The sequence below is a fragment of the Notechis scutatus genome, chromosome 9 (genome assembly GCF_049901735.1).
Source record: "Notechis scutatus isolate UNSWTSFEM ecotype Mainland chromosome 9, rNotScu1.2, whole genome shotgun sequence".
NCBI classification, from domain to species: domain Eukaryota; kingdom Metazoa; phylum Chordata; class Lepidosauria; order Squamata; family Elapidae; genus Notechis; species Notechis scutatus.
In genome coordinates this window covers 1640580-1654063 of record NC_142017.1, presented here as the reverse complement: position 1 = coordinate 1654063, position 13484 = coordinate 1640580, and the positions used below count along the sequence as shown (strand labels likewise).

Genomic DNA, 13484 nt, shown 5'->3' with positions numbered 1-13484 from the left:
TTTTTCTTTGAAGACATTTTGCTTCTCATTCAAGAAGCTTCTTCAGCTCTGACTGGATGGTGGGGAATGGAAGGATTTATATACCTTGCAGACAACTGGTCATTTGCATTCTTTTGGAGGGTCTTTTAGCTATACAATTTGGGATGAACACCCTTGGAATGGTGAGGGAGTAGGAATGGCTTTCCAGAGAAAGAAATTGCAGACTACAGGAACCAGGAGCACCACTCAAGTGACCCCGAGGACACAGATAAACCTCCAAGTGGCCTCAACGACTCGCTAAAAGGATGTAAATGACCAGCTGTCTGCAAGAAGCATAAATCCTTCCATTCCCCACTATCCTGTCAGAGCTGAAGAAGCTTCTTGGATGAGAAGCAAAACGTCTGCAAAGAAAAAATAAGAACGTCCAGTTGCCTCCTGAAAAAAGCACCTTTGGGACACAGCTTTGTTTGCGCTCTTGGCCGCCATGTTGACTTTTTTGACCATACCCAGTGGGTGTCCCAGTTCGATTGCATAAACTGAGAAGGGTCTTCTGTCTCCCATCTGGTTTTTGTGCAGCTGGGAAAGTTGACCGGGCTTCCAACAGGATGATTGGCTTATACTACTTCCGTGGTAGGCAAACTGGGGAATTTTGGGAGTTGAAGTCTGCGAGTTTTAAAGTTGCCAAGGTTGGACACCCCTGACTTAATACATCACTTAAAAAAAAAAAATATTCACAGACACAAGACAAACCCACAGCTTCATCCCTAAGTTTTGGTGAAGGATAAGGATGCATCTGAGTAGCTTTGCAGCTCAAGTTGACCTTGCAAAGCTGGATCCAAGAGGCCTGGTCAACAGCTGGGAGTGGTCTGGAAAACATGCAACTGAATTCCCATGCCTTTCCCACCAATCCAAAAATGGCCTCGTGGCCCTGCATTGATCTCCAGTGAGGGAAATACAACCTGACCCTTATTCAAGGCACAGTACAATTATCAAGAGCCACGGTGGACCAAGCGTGACCCTCCTGGCAGTGTTCCAATCATCTCCATCTTTTCCCATTATCTACACTGGCAGGTGTTGCCAGGAGCTGCTGTTGGGCAACACCTGGAAGATCATGGCTGAACTACCCAGAAAAATGGTCCAGATGGCAGTCTTCCAGATCTATTGGCTGTGAATTATGGGTCTCCGGTCCATGCAGAGAAGCAGTTGAGAAAGGTTGCTATCAACCTGTTTTCCGTCATTCTCTCTTGAGTAAAGAAAGCAAACACCCGAGCATTTGACCCTGACGCTGTTAGACTCCCCTTCCCATCATTTACTGTTAGCCATGTGAGTTGGAGCTGACAGGATTTGGAGTTTCTTTCTTTTTTAAAAAAAAAAAAAAAAAGATTGTAAAGAGGGTTAGAATTGCACATGGAAAGAGCTCCGGGCTACGAGGGGTTTGCAGCCAAGTCCCTTTCCTCTACTACAGGCCTTCACCCATAACCACAATCTGCTTATTGATGTGCTCCTGAATGAAGAAGACATGAGAAAACCCGCTCCACCCCGCATTTACCCCACCCAAGCTGACTTTTTCAACAGCACTAATGATAGTGCAGAGAGAAGCGCAAGGACTTGATACATCCTGCTGAGGTAAATGACTCGTTAAATAAAAAATGCCGCCCTCACCAGCAAAAAGCATTTTTATTGGTAAACTCTCTTCAAATGGCGAATTCCAGCTTCCAGCCTCATGACTGCCTCCACGTCAGTTGAGGCTTCTGTTAGACATTCAAGGCATTATTCCAGCCGCTCACCCTCAAAACGTTTTCTGTTTTCTCTTTTAGCTTAACCAAACATGCGCAGGGCCATGAGAAAACCCTCCAGCCATTCACCACCACAACCCAGAAATGCTCAAGAGAAGCAGGAATAACTGTGGCTCTCTCTCACAGACCTAGCTTCACAACGCAACACTGAGAGATGGACCTTCCTGGAGATCCTGAATCTTGCAAAGGATTAAACCCCACAGAAAGCCTGTCCCTCAAAGCGTTGCCTTGGCTTACACCTATCAAGAACAACGTCGGATTTTTCTCGGCGTATGTCAGTTTTTTTGCTCTCCTCAAATCCTTAAGCGAAGTTAACTTATTCAACACAGACTTTCCATGCAATCAACTCTCAAGTCAGACCCTGCCTTGTGAGGGACAGGATTGGCCAAGCACAACCTTTTGGCCCCAGTCATCGTAAGCCTTGCCTAGGTGGCCCCTTCATAGAACGCCTTCGCCATGGCCTGCCCCACCTTCACCGTCTTCTTCTCTTTGGCATCAGGGCCCAGGTTCTGGCGGGCCAGATTTACCCAGTACTGCTCTGTCCTGGAAAGGTAGTCGGCAAATTGTTCATCCTGTTGCACAGTTGGATGCTCTTCCTTGTCTGAAGGAAGAAAAAAACAAGTGCTCAGTGGAGAACCAAGACTAGGAAGCAGTTGTCCCACTGATGGTGTCCTATTCTCCTTTTTGGGATCTGTTGGGATCAAGGGCAGCGCTCGCCTGCATGGATATCCAGGAGGGTTTGGTCTGATCTATCCATCTATTTACCTAATTTATACTGAAGAACAGGCATGTGGGTGAGATACAAATGGCAGGTAGGGAAGGCACAACTGAGCTATGGAGGAGGAAGTTCCTTTCCCTGATATTATCAAGGACTTTTAAAGACCATTTAGGAACTCGGGACTATCCCTTTGTGCCATGCTAGTGGAGAAAGGAAAAGGCAGACCATCTGGATGGCAATGCTGAATTCTAGACAGAAATTCAGCTGAATTATGAAAAGAATCTTTCCAACGTTCAGCAATAGGTTTCAAAACCCGTTTCTGTATAAAATACCCTGTTTCTCCAACAATACGGCCTCCCCCAATAGGAAGTCCCAGCATGTTTTATAGGCATGAAATGAAATTAAGCCCCTCCCCCCAAATTAAGGCCTATATTAAAACATGTGAAATGGGGGGGAATGGTGGGGGGGCTTGCCGTTAAGTACTTTTGTGGCACACCTGGATATGGTGCTGCCTGCGTTGACCCCGATACGAAGTGCCCCACCAACGCCGAGGTCAACATCCAAGCCGTCACTGCCCACCCGAAGATGCAAGGGGGGGGAAATTAAGTCACCCCCAAAAAGACAGCCTAGCCATTTTTTCGGGGCTCAAAAAAAATAATAACACCCGGCCTTATTATATGAGAAACACGGTAGATTTGAAAGACCAAAGACCCCACATTCTCCAACCTGCCACTCTCCAAGGAATACTAAGACTCCCAATTACATGCCTGGAATGGAAGCTTCTGGAGAATGTCCAGTTGGGGAGTTCTGGCTGCTTTTCTTTTCCCCACTATTCACCAAAGAATAATCCACATACAGCTTTGACCCACGACAGCTGAGCAAAACCCAAAAGGTGAGGAACTGAATCCTTGTCCAGGGTTTTTTAGTGGCCTTACCGTCCTCTCCACTCGCCTCCTCATCAGAGTCCTCTTCTTCATCCCCTTCCTCTTCCTCTTCCTCTCCTCCCTCAGCACCTTCCACATCTTCATCCGACTCAGATTCTTCAAGCCATTCCTGAGTTTCTGCCACAGAGGAACATGTACACATACATATAAACGTTGACACAGGAACGCACACGTGCAAATACACGATCGTCGCCTGCAGAAGAACATTCAAAACTAACACTAATCGTTAAGAACTTCTCCATCCTGAAATTACCATCAGTCCTCCATGTTAGCTTCTAAAGCTTTGCTGGCTGGGGAACTCTGGGAGTTGAAGTGCACCAGGCTTAAAGTTGCCAAGGTTGGAGACCCCTGTTTAAAGGACAGGTGGCGCCTTCCGAGTTAGTAGGGAAGATGCCAGAGCCAACCTGAAGCTGGGCTGTGAGTTTGATTCCAAAGGGGGTGAATAAGGCTTGAGTTGTAGGAGGAAAAGCTTAAAAGACTGTACAGCAGTCATAACTTCCTCGGAGTCTGGAGATCCAGAGAAGATCCTGAATCCCTTGGAGCATCTCCAGTTCTGCTGAAATCTGTCTCGACCAGACTACTACAACGGCCAGACTGTTCTTGGGCGAAAAAAGCTCAGATTTAGGTAAAAATAAAGAGAATCGCTTGTGGAACTTGTGGATTTCATGAAAGACCCTCCCTTCCCCCCTCCTCCAGACTTCTCCCCCCACCCCCACTAATTCCAGCGACCGATAGGAAGGTTTAAAGTATTTCCAGCCCATATTAAGAGAAGAGAAAGCACTAAGTAGCCCCCGCTAGGATTAACCAAAAAAAAAAAAATGTTCAGGGCCCAGGATCAAGCAAGGCCGAGGCACGGTGAAGGCGTCCTTCCAGGGATTAAGCCCGGCCCAAATTAGCTGCTCTTGCGCCGGCCAGTTGGTGACATCTGTTCAGAGCCCTTGGCGTGAAGGTACCTTCAGCCACAATTCCCATCACCTGTCTCCACGTCGGTCCAAATAAGCTTTTGTCTCGGATTAACGCGAGAGCTGGGATAGAATTAAACCCCGCTGCCTTTCAGCTCCGGAGGAACGCTTCCCAAGCCAAGAATTCAGGAAACCTAAATCGGGCTTCACATGTCGCTTTGCCCATGGACAACCTCCCCCCCCCCCCACCCTGGCCCCTTTCAGTGGTCCTGTGCAGATGGGGCTTCACCCAGAACTGGAACTTTCTTAGCTCTGCATCCAGTTTGGGTCACCACATTATAAAAAAGAGGTTGAGACTCTAGAAAAAGTACAGAGAAGAGCAACCAGGGTGATGAGGGGACTGGAGACTAAAACATACAAAGAACGGTTGCAGGAACTGGGCCTGGCTAGTCTAGGGAAGAGAAGGACCAGGGGAGACAGGAGAGCAATGTTCTAATATTTGAGGGGCTGCCACAGAGAGGAGGAGGGGTCAAGCTATTTTCCAAAGCACCAGACAAGGAATAATGGGTGGAAACTGAACATCTGCGGGAGGGAGAGATTCAACCTGGAAATAAGGAGAAACTTTCTGAGAGTAAGAGCAATCCACTAATGAAACAGCTTGCATTTGGAAGTTGTGGCAGCATCCTCACTGGAGGCTTTCAAGACGAGATTGGACTGCCATTTGTCAGAAATGGTGTAGGGTCTCCTGCTTGGGCGGGGGGTTGGACTAGATGACCTACAAGGTCCCTTCCAACTCTAATTATCTGTTATCTATTATCTGTTCTTGGCCTGGTGAGGGCAGAAGTAGGCAGGTAAAACATGCCAGCTGTCCTTGTGCTTCAGAAGCCACCTTGGAAGGGGCCGTTTCAGCAAGAAGAGAAGGCACTTAGCCGGGGGGGGGGGGCAGGAATTAAAGCACAAGAGTAATCATAACGTTGAACCCAAAGAGCAAAAACAAAATTAAGGTGATTGTAGACTTTCTGTGCAACAAAGACGCCCCTCGGAAGAACCCTGCTTTCTGGAGAAGGTGGCAGCATCAGCCAGGAAATCTAGTAGATCGAGAAGGATTCTGGACGGGCTTTCTTGGCCACATGCTAGTTTGTGTGCTAGCACATGGAGAACGGGTAGATTCTGTGGGTCAGTGAGGATCCTGGATTCTGAGTAAGCAGGAACATTTGGCGATCCCAGACTTTATGCCACTTAAAACCAGTTTGCACAAAGTCGGGTGTGTAATTTTGTTTCTGCTTTCTCAGAGGGTAGGGAAAGAAAGCGCCAGGAATTCGGATTCCTAATCCTAGAAACATTATCCAACCTTCCCAAGTTCCAGAATCTCATCAGATATTTTTTTCCCCCTACAAACTCCTCTTCAACTGTAGTAAAAGCTAACCATCTTTGAGGGGTTCCCCCCCCCCTTTAAAAATAAAGGAAGAGAAGAAAGGAAGACATCTGCAGGTACAGAGAATGAGGTGGAGGTGGAACCCCAAAGCAGAGGGAGACCGGGAAGGTCTTAACTCACTTGGGTCCATCTCCACAAGGACCTTCCACTCTTCCATTTTGTGGAGGTCGAGGGCGTAGAGGTCGTTGAGAGTGAACTGGCGGTCCCCCACCTCAAACATCCCCCCGTAGAGGTAGAGCACCCCATGCTTCACAGCCAGCATGGCATTTGAACGCGGGCAGGGCTCCACTGGAGGGTTGGAGGCTTCACTCCCCCCGTCGTCATCGTCTTCTCCTTCCAACTCTGGGGGCTCCATGGACTTCCCTTGGGGAGCTGAGACCAGCTGCTTGACGGTCATCACAGTGCCATCTTCTGCCACCACCTCCTTGACAATCTCCACAGGTCCGGGCGGAGGCTGCCCTTGCGCCTCATCCCCTTCACCACCAGCCTGATGGGAATCCCCCTTCGCTGCGCCTCGTCGCCTTCTCTTTTTCTCAGACTTCGACCCCTAGTGAGGGAGACAAGCATGTACCAGAAGGTCACAGGAATCCAAGCCGAGGACCAGAGATGTTCTCAAGAACTTCTGAGAACACCAACCACCACCGCTCTTCTTCTAAGATGCTATAGTCATCCGCCTTGACTGCTTTTCAGGTTTCTGGAAGTCTCCAAAACCAAATTGTCAGCTTCCATTTCAAATTTGAACTGGCAACTCAATAAGAATATTTCTCTCCTCTGTTGAAAATGGAAGCTGAGTAAGTTAACTACAGCAGAAGCCTCCAAGCTTAGCAATTTAAGACTATGCTGGATGAGGAATTCTGGAAGTTGAAGTCCACAAGTCTTGAAGTTGCCAAGGTTGGAGACCCCTGAACTAGAGTGAGATGGAGAACAAGAGAACAGAGGGGAGGGGAGAATTTCACTCCATGAGATTTTGCCACAAACCTTTAACTGTCCCAGAAACCACCGATTCTTTGCCAGATCGTAGAAATAAATATCGTTGAAGAAGTCTCCTTCTAGACGTTCCTCTTCTTCTTCATCATGGACCCCACCAAAGAGAAGAGAGCGGTTGCTGGGCCCCATGGCCACTGAGAAGCCCGATCTGGGTGTTGGCTTCACACCAGAAGGACTCACCCTGCTCCAAGTCCATTTCTCTGTCAAAGAGAACAAGAAAAGTGGAAGATGGAGGAAAAGCATAGTAAGAGGGAAACTTCTTAAAATTCAGGCTTTGGGGGACGTGAGCAGGGTCTATACTCATGAGAACCCTTCCCTGCTATGGGAGACACCCCCTCCCTCCGTTCAGTCCTCAGCATAGCAGAAGGTTCAGCCAGGACACCAAGGCCTGCACGTACCCAAGCTCTCGGCACTCAAGAGGAACATATCCGTATGAAGGGTCCCTTTGTCGACGTCTTTCTTAATTCGCTGCACAATGAAAGCAGTTGTATTATGGAATCGGAGAAGCAGAACCAAGCCATCATCAAGGAATTATTTCCACAAATCTTGCTTATGAATCCTGCACAATCCTTCTAAGCCCTCGTTTTATGACTTCACCTATAAGAGCAAAGTGTCAGGATCTTTGACCAGTGAGATTCCCAGGGACTTTCCCCAAACTTCCATATTTCTAAATGTAATCCAAGGGAAATTAGAACTTCATCCTGCAAATATTTCAGCCATTCCTGTCTGAGAAGTGGGGGTGGGAAAGAGGTCCGCCAGAAGTTGCTGAACTATAATATCCAGCAGTGCCTGCCAAGGTGAAGGAAGGTGTGAAGAAGCCCTTGGATCTCCACATGTTGCAGAAAAGGCCCTCATATTGCTCCCTTTCAAACGCGCTCCAAACCACGCGAACAACTTCTAGTCTTAAAAGACTCATACCAACCCTAATAGCAAAAGGTGACCCTCACCTGCTTGGAGTAGCCTCCATAGACCATGAGGTGGCCCTCGGGTGTTGAAGCCAGATGGCATCCTGACCTCGGGGCTGGGGCGATCCCAGAAGGAGCCAGCTTGGACCAAGCAAAGGTGTCCAGGTTGAAAGCATGGGCATCGTTGTAGTAGATGTAGTCTCTAGTTGATCAAAAGCATCAAACACAAGTGATAGAAGGTGCGCTTGAGTTGGCAACAGGCCTCCAGCAGAGGAGGCGAAGAACCGCCTCCCACGATAGCATGAGCAACAAGGGCGCAGGCCTGGCCCTCCAACCTTCCATCTGTTACAGACCTTCTGGTCTCCCACCCTTGTCCTAGGCAGCCCCACGTCCCAGATTACAAGAGCTGTCCGTAGGTTGACTTCTATCACCTCTACCTGAACTTTCCACCTAGAGAAGCGCTCAAGTTAAGTCACCACGATAAATAAAGCATAAGAACTCAGCGTTCGGAAAAAGGACCGATAAAGATTGCCCTTAAACAAGTGAAGCTCGGCTCCTTCCTTGAATGCAAGTGGGGGCTGAGCAGTTTTTGGGGAAAAAAGGCTGCCCCCTGCTTGGAGGTCATCGTCATAACATCAGAATAGGCTCCTCCAGGGAAAGCCCGGAGGAGAAGATAGCAGGGTGAAGGAGTCCAAATCTGAGCCATCACCTCCATCTGCCTTGGGCTCCTTTGCGCGTGATGGGAGCATCTTCAGAGGAAGGACAGGAGGCGTCCTGGGCATAGTGGGGCAAAATCACCCTCCCCCCAAAAGAGGACAGTGGAGTAGACTCACCGGCTACTTTCATGGAAGCCTCCAAAGACGATGAGTTGCCGCTTGCTGACGGCCATCCGGTGTCCACTCCGCCCAGAGGGTCCCCCTGAAGCTCTGAAATCAAAGAAGGGGGTTCAGCAGCTCCTCTGATTTCTTCGGTTGGTCCCGGCTGCTCCTCCAGCCCCCAGCTTCAGTCCCCTTCTTGCAGGGTATCCCTTGGTCCTCCTTCCCCTTCCTGTCCAAGTTGCTCCTCCAAAGGCCAAGACCACAAAGGAATCACAACTTCTAGAAAGCAACCCTGGACATCCAGAGACCTGCGCATGTCTCGGGGCTGCAGGGACTTTGCACCCAATTCCGACCCTGCAGGCCTCTGGCAACCCCAGGGGTGGGGGGCACAAACAGTGGGTCCTTCCAGAATTCTCTGGACTTACTTGACTTGCTCCCAGGACCTGCTGGCCAAATGCAAGACCCAGAGGTCTTTGTAGTGGTAGAACTGCTCCCCGTCCGGAGAAGCAAATTCCCCACCAAACAGCCAGAGTTGGCCGCCGCCCTGAGCGACAACCACAGCCTGCCAGAAAAAGAGAGAGAGAGAGAGAGAGAGAGAGGGCAGCGTCTGTGTCCTTTTCGACATGTAAAACCCAAGATTTCCTCTGCATCATTCTGACCATGCTGTGTTGAACCACTCTGCTCATGATAGGTAGGTAGGGAAGAGGTAGGGAAGGAAGGAAGGAAGGAAGGAAGGAAGGAAGGAAGGAAGGAAGGAAGGAAGGAAGGAAGGAAGGAAGGAAGGAAGGAAGGAAGGAAGGAAGGAAGGAAGGAAGGAAGGAGGTGAGACAAAAGGGAAGGAAGGAAGGTGAGACAAGAAAAAGGGAAGGAAGGAAGGTGAGACAAGAAGGGAAGGAAGGAAGGAGAGACAAGAGGCAGGGAAGGAAGGAAGGTGAGACAAGAGGGAAGGAAGGAAGGAAGGTGAGACAAGAGGGAAGGAAGGAAGGAAGGAAGGAAGGAAGGAAGGAAGGAAGGAAGGAAGGAAGGAAGGAAGGAAGGAAGGAAGGAGAGCGAGGGAAGGAAGGAAGGAAGGTGAGAAAAAGGGAAGGAAGGAAGGAAGGTGAGACAAGAAGGGAAGGAAGGAAGGTGAGACAAGAGGGAAGGAAGGAAGGAAGGTGAGACAAGAAAAAGGGAAGGAAGGAAGGTGAGACAAGAGGGAAGGAAGGAAGGTGAGACAAGAAGAAGGGAAGGAAGGTGAGACAAGAGGGAAGGAAGGAAGGTGAGATGAGGAAGGAAGGAAGGAAGGAAGGTGAGACAAGAGGGAAGGAAGGAAGGAAGGAAGGAAGGAAGGAAGGAAGGAAGGAGAGAGCAAGAGGCAGGGAAGGAAGGAAGGTGAGACAAAAGGGAAGGAAGAAAGGTGAGACAAGAGGGAAGGAAGGAAGGAAGGAGAGACAAGAGGGAAGGAAGGAAGGTGAGACAAGAGGAAGGAAGGAAGGAAGGAAGGTGAGACAAGAGGGAAGGAAGGAAGGAAGGAAGGAAGGAGAGACAAGAGGCAGGGAAGGAAGGAAGGTGAGACAAAAGGGAAGGAAGAAAGGTGAGACAAGAAGAAGGGAAGGAAGGAAGGTGAGACAAGAGGGAAGGAAGGAAGGAAGGTGAGACAAGAAGAAGGGAAGGAAGGAAGGTGAGACAAGAGGGAAGGAAGGAAGGAAGGAAGGTGAGACGAGGAAGGAAGGAAGGTGAGACAAGAGGCAGGGAAGGAAGGAAGGTGAGACAAGAGGGAAGGAAGGGAGGGGAGGGAGGGAGGGAAGGAAGGAAGGAAGGAAGGAAGGAAGGAAAGAAAGAGATAGGTTGGAAATGGAATTGAGGGAGGGAGGACCTCCACATGCATTTACAGAACCATCTTTTCTGGAGAAGAAGCTACGTTAGCGATGTTCCTTCATCAATCTATCCTATCATGAATCAAGGCCCATCCTGGCTTAGCACAGTGGATGATCCTAACCTCAGTGTCTCACAACCACCCTACCTGGTGAGCACAGCGACGAGGCGGAGGATTTGGAATATCGATTTTAGCCCAGCTGTCCTTCCGGATGTTGTAAACGAAGAGTTCATTGTAGAGGAGGGTCTATAAGGGAAACATCAAAGGAGGAGGAGGAGGGCTTTGCTAGAAGTGGAGATCTTCCAGGAAAGGCCCATTTTACTGCACAACTTGATATCTCAAAACAACAACCCAGCCAGCCTTTTCTAGCTTTGCAGCTCTGGAAATTCATCACATTCCTTGGGTGGCACCGGTTGCTTCAGCATCCAAATCCAGGTCAGGTCAGCCCAAAACAGACCCTTATTTTACTGAAGCAACTGCAAATTCTCCCAGCTGCTGTGATCCTCCCCTGCTCTGTGGGAGAAAAGCGGCCACCCCAAGGCCAAGAACTGAGAAGCAAAATGCAAGCCCCCTTCAACGGAGACCCTCCAGATAGCTGGTACTCCACTCATCAGAGCAAGATAGTGCCCTCAGCCCTTCCCACACTTCCTCCCATGAGAATATTGGGTGTCTGGAGGAGGAGAAAGGCTGAAGCTCCATCTTGAGGCCATTCGGATTCGTGGTCTTCACAGCACAGTTGGATCTCTAAACTTGGCCACTTTAAGACTTGTGGACTTCAACTCCCAGAATTCCTCAGCCAGCATGAGGAATTCTGGGAGTTGAAGTCCACAAGTCTTAAAGCAGCCAAATTTGGAGACCTCTAGACCAGGGGCCTTCAAACTTGACAGATTTAAGACTTGTGCACTTCAACTCCCAGAATTCCTCCTCCTCCAGTCATGTTAGCTCAGGAATTCTGGGAATTGAAGACCACGAGTCTTAAACTTGCCAAGTTGGAAGACCCTTCCTTTAGATTATAGCGACCATTTCCATAAATACGTTCCATGCTATGGGTTGAAGTTGTCCCACGCCTGCTTTACATTTCCTGCCAAATAAACTTTGATGACTTGACCATGAAATCAATTGCTATGAGAAGCAGAGGGAAAGAACATTTTCTTCCCTATATGCATTATTTGCATTTATCTATTTATCTTTTTTTCTGCTCAGAGAAGCTCCTGAAGGCAGCCGACAGAATCAAAACCGATAAAATTAGCAATTAAAAATGAAGGGCTACTAATGAGAAATCCATTCAGTCAAGAGATTTTAGCGCAACCCTTCCTCCATCTTCTCCGTCGTTCTATTTCCCCCTGGATAAAGCCCACTAAACCAACATCTCATTTAGCAAGAGAAATTTTAGGCTCCATCGTGGTCACACATCGAGAACTACCCCATATTGATCAGCGTTGGGAATAAGGCCTAGATCCATTTTGGGCTCTGCAATTCCTTAAAACAAAACTTGTCATTAAATTTCGGGAGGAGAAAGAGGGGGGAAAAAAAGGGAATACTTTACTTTTTGGCCATTGAAATATTCACCTCCAAACAGGATGAGTTCGTCTTTCTCAGGGTGGGCGGACAAAGAGGCGTTGAGCCTGCGGACCAAGAGGAAAGGAGGCTAAGCAAACCAAGCGCAAGATTTCAGGGAAGAAGAGTTCACGAGGACTAGCAGCTTTTCACTGGGGATTAAAGGGGTGCGCAAGACATTGGGAGGCCCAACTTTCCCAACGGCCCAAAATATCCGCCCCGTTTCCACTCTCACCTCGGGGAGGGAGGGGCGCAGGGGGTCTCCAGCACCTGCGTCTTTGCGGCATCCAGAGATTGGAACTGGGCGATCAGCGCCTCCAGGTCCTCCTGCAATTCGAGACGAGGGCTGGTTGTTTTGAGACAAAAAGGGAGGTGTTCCCCACCCCCCCACCCCCAAACTGGGACCACCGCGGCTCATTCTCTCATGCGTGTATGAAAGCACATGTTCGTGTGCGCGTATAACTTAGGCGAGAGAGATTTTTATCAAGATCAAAACAGAAAAGAGACAGAGCAGATAAAGGAAAAATGGTGCATAGTGGGAGAAGAAATTAGGGGTGTGTGTGTGTGAGGGGGAAATTATAAAGACTACACCAGGGGTGTCCAACCTTGGCAACTTTAAGACTTGTGGACTTCAACTCCCAGAATTCCTCAGCCAGCTGGCTGAGGAATTCTGGGAGTTGAAGTCCACAAGTCTTAAAGTGCCAAGGTTGACACCCTCTGACTACACCTTCCAATCTTATTAAACGTGGTTATAAATGTGCTAATATTTTGCTCTTTCTCTCTAAGGAAAAGCACATCATGCTTTCTTTCCACCAGCTGCCCTTTCTAACTCTCAAATTCATTTTTCTCTTTCCCCCCCCCAGCAAAATAAATGGGGCGGGGGTGTTTCCCACTCACTGTTGCACATTTCTTCCTCTTGCACTAATTTGTTGCACTAACTCACTGCTACCCTTCTCTTGCACTAAACCAATCCCTCAAGCACCTTGGATTGCACAGGGGGATTGTTGTGCTGGGGAAGGGCAGGCCAAGACGAGAGAGGGAGGGAAGGAGGGAGAGGGAGTCTGGACCTGTTGGATGCCCGCCTGCCCTGCAGCTGGAAGAACCCCTGCATCCCTTTGGCACGCGTGTCATCACCTCCTCTTTCTTGGTCCTCTTGGACGCTTTCTTCTCCATCTTGGCGGCCGTCTTCTCGGCCCCCTTCGCCTTCTTCTCCTTCTTGTTTTTCTTGCCCATCTTGGCAAGTCAGGGCAGCTCTAAGGGAGGTGGGGAGGCTGCAGGCGTCGCTCACATGGCAGCCCCGGCCTCGCAAAACCTCTTGCCTTTCCTCTTCCCGGGGCATTTCCTGCCAGCGAAAAGAGCCAGGAGGCAGAGAGGCCGAGAGTCTGCAAAAGGGTTGCCATCTGCGGGAGGGAGGTTGCTTTGCAAGGCCCGAAGGGAGCGCGCTGGATGCAGCCTTGCAAAAACAGCATTTGGGGACACCAGCAATGGAGAATCTTGGTAGCTCAGGGTTGACAGGAGGGGGGTCCTTCGGGGGTCCCTCTCCGAGCAGGGTGGTTAATTCTTGCAAGACGTTTCACAACCCAAATGC

At 49.3% G+C, this 13484-nt stretch overlaps 1 protein-coding gene across 2 annotated transcripts; it reads right to left on the bottom strand.

The window, feature by feature from the left end:
* Nucleotides 1-1637: 1637 nt before the first annotated feature.
* On the bottom strand, nt 1638-13230 carry KLHDC4 (kelch domain containing 4). 2 transcript variants are annotated; one of them, XM_087971383.1, is made up of 12 exons: nt 13031-13230; nt 12132-12223; nt 11886-11964; nt 10487-10585; nt 8910-9046; nt 8500-8592; nt 7709-7868; nt 7160-7229; nt 6753-6961; nt 5895-6321; nt 3429-3554; nt 1638-2376 (listed from the first exon to the last, which is right to left on the bottom strand). In XM_087971383.1, exons 1-12 carry the CDS (start codon nt 13127-13129, stop codon nt 2201-2203), a joined length of 1767 nt encoding a protein of 588 aa, XP_087827509.1. In that variant the 5' UTR covers nt 13130-13230; the 3' UTR covers nt 1638-2200. The 2 variants fall into 2 exon arrangements, with proteins under 2 accessions (XP_087827509.1, XP_087827510.1); XM_087971384.1 differs by having other exon boundaries at nt 11909-11964; nt 13031-13220.
* Between the last annotated feature and the right edge of the window lie 254 nt (nt 13231-13484).